Source organism: Pleurodeles waltl, chromosome 5 (assembly GCF_031143425.1).
Source record: "Pleurodeles waltl isolate 20211129_DDA chromosome 5, aPleWal1.hap1.20221129, whole genome shotgun sequence".
Classification (NCBI taxonomy): Eukaryota; Metazoa; Chordata; class Amphibia; order Caudata; family Salamandridae; genus Pleurodeles; species Pleurodeles waltl.
This window is the reverse complement of record NC_090444.1, coordinates 1,427,077,451-1,427,096,582: the sequence shown is the minus strand read 5'-3', so window position 1 is coordinate 1,427,096,582 and position 19,132 is coordinate 1,427,077,451. Positions and strand designations below refer to the sequence as shown.

The window sequence follows — 19,132 nt, the reverse complement described above, 5'->3', positions numbered from 1 at the left end:
AGGTCTTCTCCTATCCCAGTATACATATGTGCCAACAAATATGTTTATCAGTGTATGGGCACCTGTATGTACATTTCTTACAAATTACCGGAGGATGCGGCCATTGGAAGGTTTTTGTTGTCATTTTTTTGTCATTTATGTTTTGCTTCAAGCACATCCTGCTGTAATGTTTTGAGAATGTGTGTGCTTAAATGTCCAATATTTACTGGAAAAGTCTGACTGTATCAAATCTTAAAGTAGTTTTATGCATTGTGCATAATCTAAAATATAAGTACTGCCAAAATTGAAAAAGTGCAATAATAATTGTAGCTTTTTGATGGTGCTTTGGTGGTTGTAATTGTATACACTTTACCAAAAACAGGACACTTTTTTTTCCTCTTGAAATTAAATTGGTAGCCTGTTTCAGCTAAACCGACCATAATGCGCTTCTCCCTTAGTTCAGTGACCAGCTTGTCATCTGTCAGCTAGATATAATCTACATAGGACAACACCTGAGGGTCAGTGTCGTGTAGATTGATGTTACACGTGCTGAGAAGTCCAAAACTGTTGTTATACCCTTGTGAGAATCAGCAAAATTGTCTTTGCCAGCCTAGCGCACGGAAGGCAGTCAGATACCTGTTTTCAGGGGCTATATTTTGGCAGGAAAAAATGCTGGAAAAATCCAAGTTTGTTTTGTATTTTTTGTGCACTAAATTGTTAAGTGCTGTGCTGAATGCATTTTGTATAGTAAATGTGCATGCATGACTGTTTAAATGTCTGTAATCTATGACTATTCAAAATGAATATTCTGGTATAGCTATGGGGAGCAAAGGGTTGTTCGTTGGTGATACAAGGGTTCTATTACACTCTGGATTTGTTTTTCTTACTCTGGTGCTTTAGCTTCGTGTTTAATGGGGTATTGTGGTTGTCGTAGTGGTACCTATCTTACTGGTATTGTGTGGTAGGTGGGAGGTTTTGTCCTATCCTACATGGTTGCGTTTTAGTGCCAGAGCTTGTGCTTTCATGGGTCCATTTTAGTTTGCCTAGATAGGGGATATTAGCTTATCTTCAGCTTGCAGGCCTGTGCCCTTTTACCTAGATAACATGCTCTGTTTTATTATTCACTTTTATTCATTTTAGCATTGCTTGCATTTTCAAAGAAATGTTTTTATTCCATAATCAGTTGCCATTCCGTGATAGCACCATTATCGGTACTGTACGTATTGGATTCTAACATTTAGGTACATACCCACGTCAGGATGTCTGCACGAACAATGCATTTGCCTTACAAAAAAACCTTGTATAAGACCAAGACCTTTAGAGGGAGTTCTACCCAGGAAATTCCAACCATACTGCATGCGACTTTGTAGCAGACCTCAGCCCTTGTGTCGCTGCGAAATCTGCAGACTGTAGGCCGACCTTGTCCTAAGATAACGGGGTTGGTGGGCTTCTTATGGACATGGCATTGGCAGATTAGGTTTATCATACCTTGCTCTCCTTAGGGTAGGATATACGCTTTAAGGAGGAATTTGCATAATCATGTTTATTGCAATATGTTGGGGATGTTCATATTTGCATCGCTTATTTTCACAATACTGATTTTGTTACTTATCCTAATTATAGCAGCTCATGCATTTCATCATAGATTGCAGTCTTTTCAATAAATGTATTGAAAACACTCCTGCATCTTCATTCGTGTGTTTGTGTGTATGTGTAAGTGTAAGTGTAAGTTTAAGTGTAAGTGTAAAAGAGGTTCATTGCTAATGAGAGAAAGGGGCAAGGCGTGTTCCACCACGATTTCCCTGAAAGTTTTTTTAGAGTCCATGCACTAGGCTCCCAGAAATCACCTTTACTATTTGGGTTTTGGAATGGTGCTGCTAGAGAGCTGGGAAGGATTGGGCCGACAGCTGCCAACTAGTGTAGGAGTGACTCAGTCACCTACAAGCAGAGGTGCTGCCGCCCCTAATCCAGCAGTCCCGCAGAGATACAGGAGTCCTTATGACAATGCCGGTAAACTACTGTGACGTCTGCCGCACTGTCTAGCCGATTCAGTGCCCACGTCTTGTTCTTCAGTAAAGTTATCAATTATGTGTGTCATTTCTAGCCGAAATTACTGCCACTTTTTTTTTTTAAACTGTTGGGGAGGTTTCTCTTTCTTTTTTTATGGAAGGTTGAAATGAGCATTGTGAATCTTAACTTGGTTTCACATACTTGTAATGTTGCTCCGAATGGCATCCTCTCTCACTGCATTTATCCAGTGAGTCCTGAAAGGAACGAGATTGGCATGTGTCAATATTGAGATCTATCAGGAGTTTTTGAAATATCTGTTGTTTCAAAGATTGTAACGTTCTTCTGAGGTTTTGAATCGAGGAGATTCCCCTCTTTGTTTTACATTATCTTTATTTAGTTTTTGTGTATCCTAGAGTTTTTAGAACCCTCAGCTGCTTGCTTAGTAGAATCCTTATTGGATTTACCTTGTAATTGTGGTTAACCTGGTCTGGCTCTCAAACTATCTTGACCTATACTATCCTGACCTATACTCAGCTATAATCTTTGGCAGCTCTTGTTCTTGATCCTGTACAGGAACATCCCAGAGCCCCTGGCATACTGCCAATGCTGCCGCTTCCCCTTTAAGGTTACTATATATTTTCAAGGATACTGTGTCAAAGTTGCCCATTAATTGCATCCCCAGATCTAGGGCTAGGGCAGCCCCAAATTAATCTTAAATCTGCTTTAACACTGCTGGAAGATTTGCACGTGTTGGTGTACAGTCCGGGGTAGTGTAGAGTGCACCAAACACTGCACCCCAAATGATACAGTTGTCCACTGAGGGACCCATCCTGAATGGCAAGCACATTGTGAGAATTCTGTGTTAATCTTGGGGTCCTCTATGAGGAAATACTACTTCCAAACTGCTAATTTTTTTGTCTAACCAAAACGGAATGTATTCACAGTTGGTGGGTGCTTTACCCATAGTTGAATGCACAGTAGCAGGATTAAAGCCTGCTGTGACCACACGTGGTTGCTCTGGAGCAGTCCTAGCTGAGGTGGTGTTCAATGTCTACATTACATATTGTATGGATCGTCTATATATTTCTACTAAATTGGTGTATAGGAGGCGTACATCTGCTACTGCCATTGTACCTATATTGGGTTGTGGTGCATAGGTAGCCAAATCTGGCCATGTAGGTTCGTCATTCCTTAAAAAAACCTAGTCTAACATTCTGTGGAACGTGTGGTAGGGCGCAGTCAAGCCATTTTCAATTTTCTTGATAACATAGTGGTATTTCTAAATACGCAAATGGTCTGTATTGTGTGGGTGCATTTGGTAGAGTTTAGTGATGAAATGTGTGTGTTCCCATTTGCTGCTCGGAAAGTGACCCAAGAGTAAAAAACAATTCTGTTTTGTATGCGTCATGAGCCTCAATGACAGATGTAACCTCCTCCCTCTTCTGCGTGGCCATTATTTCTTAAGTGTGTTGTGAGGGGAGTGTCATGTTAATTGCAATTACGACCCTAGTTTGGTCTGCCATTTTTAAAAATGGAATTGAATAGTTTGCAGATAGAAACACCAATTGGGGAGTTTTTTTTTAAGGTTCAAACTTGAACAGCCTACAGTGTCTAATAGGTACCTACCTAGCTGAAGGGGATAATTAGGGTGATTTTTGCACGTAAGGAGACAGAGATACTTGGGAGATCCATAAAGTCAGTGCCTAACCAGCGTTGGTGGCGCCATGCAGTAGGGCTCCTGGATTTTGGGTGGCAGTACCACAGAGCATGGGGGACTAAGTCTGATCCAACACCATGTGACAGCTGTCAGCCTAACCCTTCTTGCTAGCTAGCAGCACCTCACCAGTACCAGAGGTAAAGATGATTTGTGGCAGCCTATCTCATGACACTCCAAGACCTCCCTTGGGAGGTCGTGGTAGATCAAATCGTACCCTTTTCTCTCTGTTATAGAAGTCTCATACATGCAAAGACAAACAGAAGCAGGATCTTGGTTCACTAGGTTTTTTTGAAGCAACTGTTCTCTATATTAAAAGGCATGAATTGAGATTATGAGGGTGATGAAACGAAACACTATTACAGCAGTGACGAGGAAAGTGAAGCAAAGGAAGAGTCCCACATATTGTCACCATAGTGTATCTAATATCCCTACTTACACTACTAAGTTTCTACATGAGAGCAATTAGCAGTGGTAGCTCTAATCTGCCTATCTTTCCCCGAGGAAGGAAGCACATTCCCCACACTTGTGTTAGAGGTAAAGAAAAGAGGTCTGCTGGTCTGCTGAGAGTCCTCCCACGTAGACAAAGAGGAAGCGTGAAGTTTCAGCAGAAACTGCGACAATGTGCAGCATCAGGTTGCAGGTTGGCTGGAATATCCCCTCTACCTTGGTTTGGCCAGCATGTTATTTTATAATGAAACATGTTGTTCTGAGAACTGCCCTAACTTCATAATGCGTCTTTTCTATGCAAGGTAGACATTGCACTCTCTGAACCGGCAGTACCCGATAACTATCATGTGCATCCTTAGATTGAGCACAGGATAAAATGTTGTGCAGAGAAATTAATAACAAAATTCTTAATAGAAGGGCAGGAGATTTAACAAAATAAAATAAAATATCACAGCTAAAAATGAAGCTTTGCTGAAATAATAAGAGGACTAAAATGACAAGTGACCAGGTGAGAGGGTGCAGGTCATAGACCCAAGCTAAAATAAATGTGTCTACCATCTGATTAATGTAAAATTCCCCAGTGTGGCCTAATGCATACCATGTACCTCTGTCCAAGGCTGATAAAGAACAGTATATGATAATCCAGCTAGAGTTGTCACCACAAAAGTATATAATGAGTCAGACAATTAGGCAGATGTCTAAGTCAGGTCTTTTTCAGGGAACAGAGATATGTTTCTTATACAAACACTGTGCAGGCCAAGGGACAAGAAGGGAGGTCATTCTGGCCAGGATATTCAACCGCACTGCATTCCATTTCACTGCTGACCTCAGCCCTGTCTCAACAACCAGCCAAGGATATGGCAGGCAGACCCGAATCTTCCAGGTAATGGGGGTGGGTACTCCTCTGATGGATTAAGTATGGACAGAGTGGGCTATCACCGCTATGCTCTCGCTTAGGAGTTAGGGGTTAGGTAGAATTCATATGTATGTTATTCCAGTATGCTGGGGTTGTTTATTTTCTTCTCTCTGGTTGCAACAATGCTAATCCTGTTATGTCTCATTGCCCTCATTATTGCAGCTCATAAATTTTATTGTAGATTGCAGTCTTTTCAATAAATGTATTGGAAACCATCCTGCATCTTTTATTTGGCCTACATGTGTGTATGGACCTTTGCTAATGAGAGAAAGGGGTACGATAGATCAATCACGACTTTCCCTGAGAAGTCACTGAGTGTCATGCATTAAGTATCCTTTGCTTTCTATGTTTGTGTGAGGTGCTGCTAGTTAGTTGAAAGGGTTGGGCTGACAGCTGTCAAGATGGTGTGTCACCCACAAACGGTGGAGCTGCCGCCCAAATCCAGCAGTCTAGTTTCAATTACAAGAGTCCTACGACAATACGCGCACCACTAACTTCACTTTGAGACTAGCAGAGCCAACATACGCTGATGGTGATTTGCATGGTTTTATTTTTTAATTTTGTTTTATACATATTTTGGATAGTAAACTCAACAAAATAAGATAATGGTACAACTGTGCCACAGTCCAGGCCCACTGCATATTCAGAAGACTAATACATTTTCCTAGCACAACAATGAAAACAAGATCCAATCATCATATTAGATGGACAGCCTCCTTCCCAACAGACCAAACCGCTCAATTCTAGGATAGAGTGCTTGGAGTGTGAAGTTGGTTCAGCCAGCCACCCACAAATATTTGTATGTTTTCCGGGTAACCCGTTGCTCTACACACTGTGTCTTCAACCACTGCACAGATGCCCATGCTTTTATACCACTCGTCTATAGGGGGGCAACGGGAGCCTGCCAGTGTTGCCCTATATCTCTCTTAGCAGTTAATATGCCAGAAAATATATTTTCTCCAAGCCTGTTCTCCCTCTTCATCTGACATTATCCCAAAGCAGGGCAACTCTTGAAGGTCTTTAGTAAGTTAATGACCTCCTGCAGACTTGTGCAAGCTCACTGTGTGTTCTAGACCAATACGACAGGATTACCAGGCAGTTCTACGTGGCATGGAAAAAAGTACCCCCACTCAGGTGGCATCTGAGACATATATTATCATTAATTCTTCCCATCCTATGCAGCCTAGCTGATGTGTAGTATATTCAACAAAAGTACCTGAATTGTATCAGGAGTAAGCATGCCGCTATAATCAAGTGGCAGGTCGCTGTTTTAGGTTCTACCCAGTCCTCCTCCTCGGGTAGACCCAGGTCCTGTTCCAGTTTGTCTTTTAGGGTTTGGGGGGGTGAGTGGGGTCACTGGTATTCAAGGAAAGGCAAGGACTTACCTTCACCAGATTTGGACACAAGGGCCACTGGACTGTGGGAGACACTTCGACCCAGTTCCTGTGTTCCAGGGACCACGCTCGTCAGGATGAGAAGGGACCCAGAGGACCGGTGATGCAGAAATTTGGTGCCTGCGTTAGCAGGAGGAAGATTCCGACGACCCACAGGAGATTTCTTCTTGGCTTCCAGTACAGGGTGAAGGCAGACAGCCCTCAGAGCATGCACCACCAGGAAACAGTTGAGAAAGCCGGCAGGATGAGGCGCTACAATGTTGCTGGTAGTCGTCTTGCTACTTTGTTGCGGTTTTGCAGGCGTCCTGGAGCAGTCAGCAGTTGATCCTTGGCAGAAGTCGAAGAGGGAAGTGCAGAGGAACTCTGGTTTATCTGAGGAATAGCCCAGAGGAGAGACCTTAAATAGCCCAGAAAGGAGGATTGGCTACTGAGAAAGGTAAGCACCTATCACTAGGGGTCTCTGACGTCACCTGCTGGCACTGGCCACTCAGAGCTGTCCATTGTGCCCCAACACTTCTGAATCCAAGATGGCAGAGGTCTGGGACACACTGGAGGAGCTCTGGGCACCTCCCCTGGGAGGTGCTGGTCAGGGGAGTGGCCACTCCCCTTTCCTTGTCCAGTTTCACGCCAGAGCAGGGCTTTGGGATCCCTGAACCGGTGTAGACTGGCTTATGCAGAGATGGGCACCATCAGTGCCCATCAAAGCATTTCCAGAGGCTGGGGGAGGCTACTCCTCCCCAGCCCTTCACACCTATTTCCAAAGGGAGAGGGTGTAACACCCTCTCTCAGAGGAAATTCTTTGTTCTGCCTTCCTGGGACCAGGCTGCCTAGGCCCCAGGGGGGCAGAAACCTGTCTGAGGGGTTGGCAGCATCAGCTGGAGTGGACACCCCGGAAAGGCAGTTTGGCAGTACCCGGGTTCTGTGCTAAAGACCCGGGATGCATGGAATTGTCCCCCCAATACCAGAATGGTATTGGGGTGACAATTCCATGATCCTAGACATGTTACATGGCCATGTTTGGAGTTACCATGGTGACGCTACATATAGGTATTGACCTATATGTAGTGCACACGTGTAATGGTGTCCCTGCACTCACAAAGTCCGGGGAATTTTCCCTGAACAATGTGGGGGCACCTTGGCTAGTGCCAGGGTGCCCACACACTAAGTAACTTGGCACTTGACCTTCACCAAGTGAGGGTTAGACATATAGGTGACTTATAAGTTACTTATGTTCAGTAAAAATGGCTGTGAAATAACGTAGACGTTATTTCACTCAGGCTGCAGTGGCAGTCCTGTGTAAGAATTGTCTGAGCTCCCTATGGGTGGCAAAAGAAATGCTGCAGTCCATAAGGATCTCCTGGAACCCCAATACCCTGGGTATCTAGGTACCATATACAAGGGAATTATAAGGGTGTACCAGTGTGCCAATGAGAATTGTTAAAATTAGTCACTAGCCTGCAATGACAATTTTAAAGCAGAGAGAGAATATAAACACTGAGGTTCTGGTTAGCAGAGCCTCAGTGATACAGTTAGGCACCACACAGGGAACACATACATTATGAGCACTGAGGTCCTGCCTGGCAGGATCCCAGTGATAGATAGGCAAAAACAAACATACATACAGTGAAAATAGGGGTAACATGCCAGGCAAGATGTTTTTTTCCTACAATAGTCTTGTGCAGCAAATCCTAAACACCCAGGCCAAATGTGCATTGAAGTCGTCATCTGTGATATAGATGTCAACAATATAAGACTGCGCCTCGGAATCAGTATCATGTAATATTGATGTCACACGGGCAGAAAATGTCCCAGGGCTGTTATTATGCCCTTGAGGCAAATGGCAAAAGCAACTCTGAGAGCCAGGAGCACTGATGGCGCTTAAATTCCTGCTTCCTGGGACTACATTTTGGCAGAAAAGAAACAATGGAAATGCCCATGGTTGTTTTGCATTTTTACACACAATATTGTTAAGTGCTGTGCTATGTGAGTTTTGGATTTCCAATGTATATGTGTATGACTGTTTGTCTTTAATCTAAGACTATTCTAGATGGATGGTCAGGTTTTGCTACAGGGAATAGTGGGTAATTAATCGCAGAGAGGCAGGGGTCTGTTACTCCGTAATACTCAAGTTGTGTGAGAATCTCTCCCACAAGTGCTTTAGCTTCATATTTAATTGGATATTGAGGCTGGAACTGTAGAGTTGATCTAATTGATACTACTTGGTAGGGGGAATCTCTATCACACCCTACGTGGTTGTGATAAAGCTCAGGAGCCTGTGCCAGGGCCCAATTTGCAGCGTTGGCTTTCTTTACGACATCCGGAACTAGGATTGAGAAAGAATGCAAAATTACATCTTCCCCTTGTAGAAGCAAGCAGACATATTCAGGTGGCCGCTCTTTGTCTGCCGATAAAATATCATAATTTAGTGTTAATCTTCTCTAGAAGACTGTTAATAGTGCCCTCTATCTCTCCCGCAATCTGTTTGTTTAATCCGTATACCCTGTCGGGTTAGGAGATGCCTATCTTAACACAAACAGAGTCAGGGAGAGGAGGAAGACCACCCCATACTGTCTCCCTAAATCGTGAACCATAAACACAAGAAGTATGGGGTTCACTTGTAAGATGGAACCTCTGGTAAAAGATTTACCTAGGGCTCCTCAGTCTCACACTATCAGTACTGTATTGAGTGCTGTTTAAAGTTATGTGATAAGGGGAGTTTCCTTAACGGACTAGGTGTTCTCACATACTATGTAGTGTCTTGCTTCATCACATTACCACCTAGCCCCACCCAGGTAGGACAATCCCACCTGGGCGGACTCAACTTCACCCTTAAAAGAACAGAAGGGAGTGCAGAAATTCAAATTATCTGGAATTATGTGGGCTCCAGCTATGCTAGGGAAAATATAAAAACACCTAGTCAATCACCTTTGTAATAGTACACCTTTATTCATGGTTACCGCTGGTGAGGTTAAGAACAGAAGATAGGACACCTATATGAGAGTAAAGACTCACAGGGTCACCTATCTAGTAGTTACTGGCCAACATGTTTCTGCCCACTGCTGAGAGCCAAAGGAGGTCTGGGGGCATTCTTCAGGGCCTGGGATCCCTCAGTATCATGCACTACAAAAGTAAGAAAAAAGATGCTACTCCACTAGGAGCAGTTCAGATATTATAGAGACAGGGGGCCTACCTGTGGGGAGTTATCCTATGGAGGCCTAAGGGAAACAAAAAAGATAGTACTTTATACATATCAGTGACACACAGCAATGCACAGGTGAGCAAAAAAACGATGGATTAAACCCAGATCTTTGTGACTGGGGGTGAATGTTTGATTTGCTCTGCATTCCGTCCATCATCTGTTCTTTTTGCATTTGTCGCCCCAAGTGGGAAGGGTATGCCCAGACGTGGGTCCCGTGCTCACTGCGCCACTGGATTCAAGCTAGCCTAGCTGATGAAGGGTGATATCCTGAAACCGGTCCTAGGATGCTTGTTTCCGGTCCAGGGAGGACCTTGCTTGGCAGTTCGGGCTGGACTGTTCGAAGAGGAACAGCGTCAAGACTGATTTGCCAATGGCTGGGTCCAAACTGGGGTGGCGTGGTGAGCAAAACAACAATGGATTAAACGCAGAACTTTGTGACTGGGGGTGAATGTTTGATTTGCTCTGCATTCCGTCCATCATCTGTTCTTTTTGCATCTGTTCTTTTTACACAGCAATGCACAGCACACAAGGAAGTGACACAGCAAGCACAAAGTCATGCAATGTAAACGTGAATAATATGTGTAAAGGAATAAAGAAGGTCTCTTACCCTAATCCTGAAGGGCTAATGGCCCCAGGTCTAAAGAAGGGGGAGGGTCCCCTTATAGTCACACACTAAAATCAGGAAAATAAGGCAAAACAAGGAACAACCTATGAGCTGTATGGAGGGCGGAAGGGGTCAACGTTCTGGTAGCCAAAGTTAATCTACGCTGTTTAAGCAACATTGGGCCTGGTGTAGACTACATTGCTGGAGCCAAATAGAACAAGTAGGAAAATTTAGAAGTCGTCATTTGATTAGAGACACAAGCACACACATCAATAAATTAATATAAACATATAGGGGTCACAGTTAATGAACACTATTAGGCCACACGAAAGAAATCAGAAGTTTCCAAATCTTATCTGTGCTGGGGCATCGCTGCCGTGCGCAGATTCGGGAAGAACTCACAACTCCAAAGGAGGCACTCGCTAAGCACCTACTCTGTTCCCCTTCCTACACCGCTTGTGGTAACGGGTCTGGGGAGTGAATAAAAAACCCTGTTGCGTGCCCGTCTGCCGGCCTGAACCGGATCAAGGGGCATGGCGTGCAGGACGTGCAATGCTTATAGCCACGCTCAACGTGGGGCAGAGGAGTATGGCAGTTGTAATCCCCTGCAGAGGTCCCGTGCATAGGTGAGAGTACTGGTGTTTCCTGGTAACAACGATCATTTAGTCTGCCTTGTAAAGTGGCCATTGTAACCCTATTGGACTATGTGAGTAATCGAGAATGAGCAGTCAAGGTCTAGCACCAAGTAGATGGTGTAGGATGAATTGGATTAGCATTTCAATAAAGATGTGACTATGCAGCCCGCACTACGTGAAGAAAATTAGTTATTACTATCATAAAATATCCAAATACGTATAAATTACGAATTATAATCAAATATTAAAAAGTGCACCAGTAAAGTAGTAATGAAGCACAGTACAGTGTTACAACCAGGACACTTGGTTATAAACTTTATTGGCGATTTTTAAATGACTGCGAACACGGGAACACAAATGAGAACTAATAGCACAACACAACACGTTTACTAGTATGATTTACATTGTTTGCAAACTTACTGTTTGCAATCTCTAACCCATTCTACGGAAGTCGGAGACCTTTACTTTTCGTAATCCTAATGATCAAAAACAAGATGAAACAAAGAAACCAGAGTGGTGATTGCCACTGCGCTATATCTGCATCCTCTGACGCAAAGGGAGAGTGCTTGTCGTTTGAAAAAGTGAGTTACTGTAGCTTGAAGATAGTGCTGTCTTCTAGGTCAATGTAAGATAGTTTGGGTCCCTTAAAGAGGGAGTTACTGTAGCTTGAAGATAGTGCTGTCTTCTAGGTCAATGTAAGATAGTTTGGGTCCCTTAAAGTGGGAACATCATGCAAGTGGTCTACCTGAATGGGGCTAGGTTATAAAGCACCTGGGTGCTGAATAATCACCAAAGCAGCAGGGTTGCCAATGAACAAAATGCCAAACAGTTGGTTCAGGGAGAAAATATGATCGATAAGTAGAGGCACCACACAGCTCACTCTGCAAGTGTAGATTCTTATGGTACCTATCTCTGATCTATGGTGAGTGGTAGAGAGAGCTTGGAGGTGCTGTCAGCATTTTTGGTCACTGTGAGCTGGCTGGGGGCTTCTTTCTGCAGTTTCATTATACAGCAAAGCTAGTAGGCAATTTCACTGTGTTTAGACTGTACCCAGAAACCTTTAAAATGCTGCCACCACCCATGACATAGGTAGAGTGATAGACAGCTATGAGTGGAGACCAAAGGAAAGGTGTCTTTAAGGGTGTCTTTGAGGAGCATCTCGTCTGCAGAGAACGTCATTAGGAGGATAGCACTCCTACTAACTATGAAAGATGTAAGGGAACCCCAGACAACATGAAAACATGCTAGTGGTGGCATGACTGCTTTGATGGACCTGCAATTTCATCCCTACAATCAGTCCTGGGGTCCATTTCTCTTTGTGATTTTCCCCTATAACCATATTGACCGTCCTGAGATACCTACACGGGTATACTTTTTGCACATTCAAAATTGACTTCTGTATTTGCACATTGGTTATATTCTAGATAAATCCAGAACTACATTGACCGAACCTGTTATTGGTATATGTAATGAAAATTTCGTGGTCAACCAAGCAGTTACATTTTTTATGTCTACCAGGTGATAGTGACATTGACTTCCGTTTCAAATTCTTATCGATATAACTTTGCAGTGGGGCGGTTTGGAACATTTTCACCTGTGCATCATTGGTAGGAACTGAAGACAGTCATTGATGTGCATGGTTATAGTGGGTGTTACGGTAGCATTACTATCTTTACTTACGATTTGTGTTTTTAGGTTTTGTGTTGTACACGCCCTTATCCTAAAAAACACATAATCCATTTTTAGGGACAAGTGCTAAGTGCTCTGTCTCTGGTGTAATCTCTCTGTGGGCTTTTAACCACACCCACCACACACCCATCAGTTTGGTTGGTTCGTGGGCTTGCATTTTAAAATTAGCTTCTTTCAATTAGCGAAAGGCATGCATACGTCATGCATTTTCTGGTGTTTAGCCTGCCTTGTGTGCAGCGGGCAATTACTGAAAACATACGATGCTCCATGTTTTCGATATGGTTTCTGGACTACTTATTCTTTTTAATTCGTAGCAAGTGCTATCTCGCTGGGCAGTAGTCAAGCGCTTTGCATGACATTGACCCTGTTACATGGATAATTGCACTTTTGCCGGTTACATGGATAATTGCACTTTTGCTGTTAAGTTTCACTGCAAGCAAACTTCTGTTTCCTTTTGTGTGTGTGTGTGTGTGCGCGCTTTGTGCTCATGGCGGCCGTCGGCTTGCTTATGCGAAACTGTTTTACTTTTCATTTTCAGTTATGTGAAACAGTTTTATTTACATTTTCCTTTTTTAGTGGCAAGATAAGTCCGGTTTGGAGTTTACAAAGCTAAACTCAAGGAAACTTGAGACATATTGCATTGCAAATGCTTGTTACTATAATGTATGAATATTGATTCTGTTGTTAATATGGCTCATTTGACGGGTTTCATTTGTGTTTGTTTTAGGTGCGCAGATTTTCAGAGGCATTTTTTTGTCTTGAACATCCAAGAGCAGCCGCCCTTGCATATCAGGAACTTCAGTAAGTAAAGAAAATCTAGAAATAAGTGATTCAAGCAGTGGTCTCGAGTGTACAGGTCATCAGTAGTTAATCATACTTCAAATTGTCTCCACACATCAGGTTAAGATTATGGGGAAATTTTGTATTGCTATTTTACAAATAGCAAACAGCTGCTGCAAATATGATCATTTATCAGACTACGTTAATGTCACTGTGTACCGCAGGACCACTATAGAGGCAGACGACATCTTGTTCCCTCCAAACTTGTCCCCTAGCAACCATCTGGGCATGTAGAGAACCTAAGGGAGAAACAGTAATCAGAAGAGAACAAGATAACCGACACTCAAGAAAGCTTCTGTACACCTGCTTGTTATATTTTCCTAAATAAAGTTTTAAAAAATGAATATTATTTTTCTGTGTTGAAAACAGAAATCTTAAACATACTACGATGCTACTTTAGTACACGTCTGGTGATACCCAGAGCTTATCTCTGCTTCTCTCCCCTTACAACATGAACATGTTATAGTCTAGGCAAAGAAAATGGATACATAGAATTACTACTATTTCTACTTCTCATGTAAGAAATGTCTGTAGAAGTGTGTTATACAATATACCACATGAATGGGAAAATATCTAGCCCTGAATATAATTGTTACTCCACATAAATCATTATTAATCCCAGTCCTCTGATATAACTCTTCTTGGGTCACTAGAGAAGTAATTTAGCTTGGGGTAGACATTGCTGATCCGGGACTAACTTTTCTGGACATTTTTAAAAATCTTGTATGTATTGCAGTGATTATGTAATATTTCAGGAACCATGAACCCTCTATACTTCTTTTTGGTGCCAAGACATAGGTTTGGGGTATCAAGTAGTCATATTGCAACAGAAAATAACACCTCAGAGCAACCCTTCTGCCATTTTCCAAAACGGCGGCCATAATAGAGGAAGAAGAGCCATATATAGAAATAAAACAAATAGTAATGGTTTTTAATTCTTATATGTGTACACCAAACAAAGACTATGATCTAAATAGGAAAAAATAAATGTTTATCATATTTTCATAGTACACTTTTTGTTTCGGCAATCGCTTGTGGTACATTTGCAGAATGTTGAACATTTGAGAAGAACATATCAATATGGACAGCTTTTTGTAGCACAGATTTTGCAAGTACATGTACGTGTAAGTTCTGTGGGTAGAGGCTTTAGAAATTTTGAAGGTTTTAAGACCTCATCAATATCTTCCCAACGAAATTCACTTGGATCCTTCTCTACTTATGCATGAGCTAAAATATTGACACATCTTTTAATCAAGTTGAACGGTCTTTTAATGTGTCCACGCACAGAAACTGATTTCGTTGGCGATCACTTAGCAGGACTGATCTCTTGAACTCACTGTCCTGAAGATCATCAAATGTGTGTTACAGTCAGAACTCATATTCCACACACGTACAAGATATTTTTCTACGTCTTTAAAGTCATTTTCTTCTTCTGTCTCATCAGATCGTTTTACAAACTTCACAGTTTCAGCAGTTGAAGCTCCAAGCCTTCCAGTTTTCTTCATAGTGTCATCACCCGTAAGAATATGTGCCTTGATAAGAACACTGGGCATCTCTGGGTCATGTTTCTTGTACAGAATCTGAAGCAGGATTGTGTGTCTTTCTCGCCTGTTCCATAACTTATCCATAACTTTGATAATCCTTGACTTATAAACATTGCAACAAATCTAAGTAGCAAAATAATATCTGTGTCATTTGATAGTACAGTGACTCGATTGGAACCATTTCGAACAGCTCACTCAACATGTGGCACAACATGAAGGTCAGCTTCCTCCAATTTGCTGTGAAGTTATTGAATAGTATGGCTTGTACCTTTTAAATATATCTCTACAGGCACCAACTCCTCATCTCTCTATGAGCTTGTGAAAGTTGTTTTTTTGTAACCTGTTTTGTAGTAGCTGGTTCGATGTAACTCTTACTATGGCATTTAAAGCGTAGAGGTTTAACCTTAGTGATTGTCAAGCAGCTTTTTCTCTTTCAAATCAAATCTCTCCTGCTTCAGTTCTATGTATAGTTTCGATCTATGTTCCAGGTCATCAAGTAGATGTGTCTTTATATCGTTAGCCACATGTTGTTTGGTCACAAAGTTGTGTGGTTCCACAGGCACAGTCGTTTCAAAGGGGTTTCCTTGCTGCTGCATGAAATGAAGAATGCTGTCAACATGTTTATTTAAATGTTCCCCTCTCTTACCCACAAGTTCGTGGTGGTGAACAGTTTCATGGTAGTCCAATAATTTTGAATTTGTCAAATTTGCAAATAGGAAGGACTTCATGGTAAATTAGCTGCCATTGAGCAACATACTCACTTTTACGCCTCTGACCAACAATTCCCTTGGAGCTTTTCTGTTACCTGTGGATTGTCTGTTCCAGTTTCATATCTGGATCCACAGTGTTCAACTTCCCCTCTCTGTCTTTCACTGCAGAATGTCTTCGGATTCATTTTCTGTAGAGGTATGGTTTTTCAACCTCTAACTTCTTCACTCTTTCCAAATGCTAGGCGCCATATCTGAGGTAGTTTATGCAATGGAATTCGCAAAACAGTACTCAGTGACGGCACAGTCCTCACTTGCAGCTTCCAATCACCTTTCCGACCAACATGTACCAAGTTTTTCACTAGAGCTATCATGTGTAAAACATTTCCCTAGTACTTGCAAAGTTCTGATTTTTCTTCACATTCTTTGACAAACTCTAGAAACTTGGTTTTCTGATTTTGAACTGAGTGTATTGAACATTGCCTGTCTTTGCATTATGTCTTTTGAATTAAGTGCACCTTGTGCCTTGTTTGCTTCTGAGATAAGATATGCAAAGCCTACTTTGTCATTGTTGTTCCAGAAAGCATTCCAGTGCAATGTTTCTATAGCCTCAGAGATGATGAGCATACCTTGTAATGAACAGACATAATGAGATTTTCCCAATACTGACTGGACAGTTTTGCTTCCAAAGATTTTAGCCTCAATAAGTGCATTGTCTATGCCACATCCTCTTGAGATAATTTCCTGAACACCACGACACACCTTTTGCCATGTGGAAAACACCCATCATTGGATGAAGATCATCAACTTCTACTGGATTGCTTACAAAAATGTCAGCTACAATACGGAAGACACCTCTCGCAAAAAGAGGGAAATTAGAGTCAGGTAAAAATACAAGAGTCTTTAGGACAAGCAGGCCCAGCTCCTTGCACAAACCCTTTGGCTGCAGGTTTACAAACGTTTTAAGGTCACACAGCACTACTGACAGTAGTACCAGTAAAAAAAAAAAAGCATACACACTTGTCTGAAAAGTTAAACAATATGAGGCTAAGTATAATGCCCCCAGAATCCTCTCTGGTTAGATGCACATTTTTGCAGAAGCTTGTAAGCAAGAGTGATGGTTCTTGCAAAATAAAATGGCCAGAAAAAATTCAAGTCGGAAAAAAAACATTTTGCTGTTATGAACGTTTAGGTGCTATTTCTTTGAAGCCTTATTTAGTAGAATGTGTTGATGCATGCTAGTATTTCCTAAAAATATTCCTTATGGAAAATCAGTGTAACCATTCTCAACAAGATTATGCGAAGCATGAAAATAAACAATCACTGACAAAGCCAACCGATCCAACTTTTTTGTGAGTCTCTTGGTTTCGTCAGTGCATGTCTTTGTTTTGACATGGCTTTTGTAACACTTTATTGGGAGCTGCCAGGCCTTCAGCATTGTAACGAACAGTGGCAAAAAAGGTTTTTTGTCTCAAAAAGCACACATTGCCATCAATGGCATAACAAAGGCCCCCACAGCACCCGCCCTAAGTGAGTCTGGAGGGGGACCCCCTCCAAGTTCTTTGCAAGGGGGTGCCCCGCCAGTTTCGTTACACCACTGATTACCAGAGTAGTTCCTGGCACTGAACACAACTTTTTTGTGTGCCACTATGCTCCTTGTGAAAGAGCAGAATATGATCACTCACAGTGAAGCCAGCCAATAGATAGATAGAGAAATAGAAGTTTAATAAAAACAAAATGTCTTGGTTAACACCAGGCCTAAGTAGGTACCTAATTCTTAAAGAAAGTCACAAAAGTGCACAAAGGGTATATGTATTTGAATTAATGGCTTTCATGAATTTACAAGAACTTACAGAAGTAGACCAGGAAATCGTACTCCTAGAAAATATTTGTGAACTGTATTTTAGCACAAGCAAAATGCATGTGTAGATTTGCTCATACGTAAATCTACTGAATGTTCACAAGTTTATTTTCCTTCCAGCCACTTTTTTTTCCTAACCGTGGAAGAATTTCTATTTCTGACACTGTCAGAAGTAAATTTCCAACCTTTCTCAGTACAAGAAAAGATTGGAGAAGAGCTGAGGAAAACCCTTAAAATAGGCAAGTTAGTAGGTTTGCAGACTCAAAGGTATTCCAGTCCTGGAACTACTGCTTACTAGTTCCTCCTTCCCCAGTATGTAGATCTACGAAAAGGTGGCAAAATAAGGAAATTACTATAGTATGGATTGAAATTGCAAATATTCAAGCCCTACTATGGTATTAGCCCTGGCATAATCAGCGCAGCTATTATCAGCAGCATGGCTGAGAGTTAGGAAAAGCAGCACCCTGACGCAGTCAATATTGGCCGCGTCATAGCTTATTTTTTTCTGGTGGGAAAGGCAAGGTCAAGCAACATCATGCAGGAGTGGGCGGAGATACGGGCAACTAACACAAATGAGGGCGGGGGATGAGGGAAGCAACACAAAGCAGTAGTGGTGCGTAAAACGGGACAAGTACGATGAATTGTAGGAACAATGTGGGGGGGTCGAGGAATGGTCTGCAAGTGCATGCACTCTTATGGAGTGCTGCAAGTAAAAAGAAAAATAGCTCTGAAGGACACTGAGGAAGGAAGAGGTAGACAGGCCATGCTCCAGCAAAGGGACGTACACATTAAGAAGAAATTAAGCTGGCACAATCTGACCAAAAATAAGCAAGGAAATGAGTGGTGATGAAGCCAACTAATGGTAACCAATGGGCAGACTCTAAGCCCCCGTAACTAAACAAAATTCTTGCAAGTGACAGCGCTTTCGCTGTCTCATTTAAGACCTACATATAAATGCCTGTAACATTGGTAATGTGTGACTTAGCTGACAGAGAAATATTTGCAGTGCTCTGCAGTTTTACTTGCATGGAGTATGAACTGCTGTAATATCTAAATGTTTATGTAGTAATCAGCAAATCCTGTAATTATCAAGCAGGTTCAACTTATGTAAATAGAAATATAAGATAATATAATATAAATTATATAGTTTAAATTTATATAAATAAATAAATCTAAATTGCTGGCATGTTCCTCAAGTAATTAACACATTCTTAAACAACATGAATGTTGCTTTGTTGTCAAATAGAAAAGTGAGGCTATTCAAGTAATTACATAGTAATTTTCAAATCATCAGAAACAAACGTGTTGCGAAGTAACCACAATCATTTTCAGGTCATCCTCAAATCATCTGAAACAATTGTATCTTGTGGAGTCATCAGATATTCATTTTCACATCATCCTCACATCATCAAGCTCAAGTTTCCAAACTTTGGTGATGACTTCAAGAGCTTGATGATTTCTAATGTGAAAATGATTTCGAAGGTAGTTGCGTGATCATCCAATGACTATGGGATGGCTTCCTAAAGTAATCCTTTAGACCTGGGTACAGGAGCTAGCTCATTCTTCTGTTTGTTAAGAGGATTTGTTAAG

At 41.9% G+C, this 19,132-nt stretch overlaps 1 protein-coding gene across 6 annotated transcripts in view; it reads left to right on the top strand.

Moving 5' to 3' along the window:
* Positions 1–19,132, top strand: part of FAM135A (family with sequence similarity 135 member A) — an 863,965-nt gene that overhangs the window by 498,002 nt on the left and 346,831 nt on the right. For all 6 annotated transcript variants that reach the window (XM_069235714.1, XM_069235715.1, XM_069235716.1 and 3 more), the window contains one exon: positions 13,318–13,391. In XM_069235714.1, the coding sequence (XP_069091815.1) occupies positions 13,318–13,391 (74 nt within the window). The remainder of the gene's footprint in view (positions 1–13,317; positions 13,392–19,132) is intronic.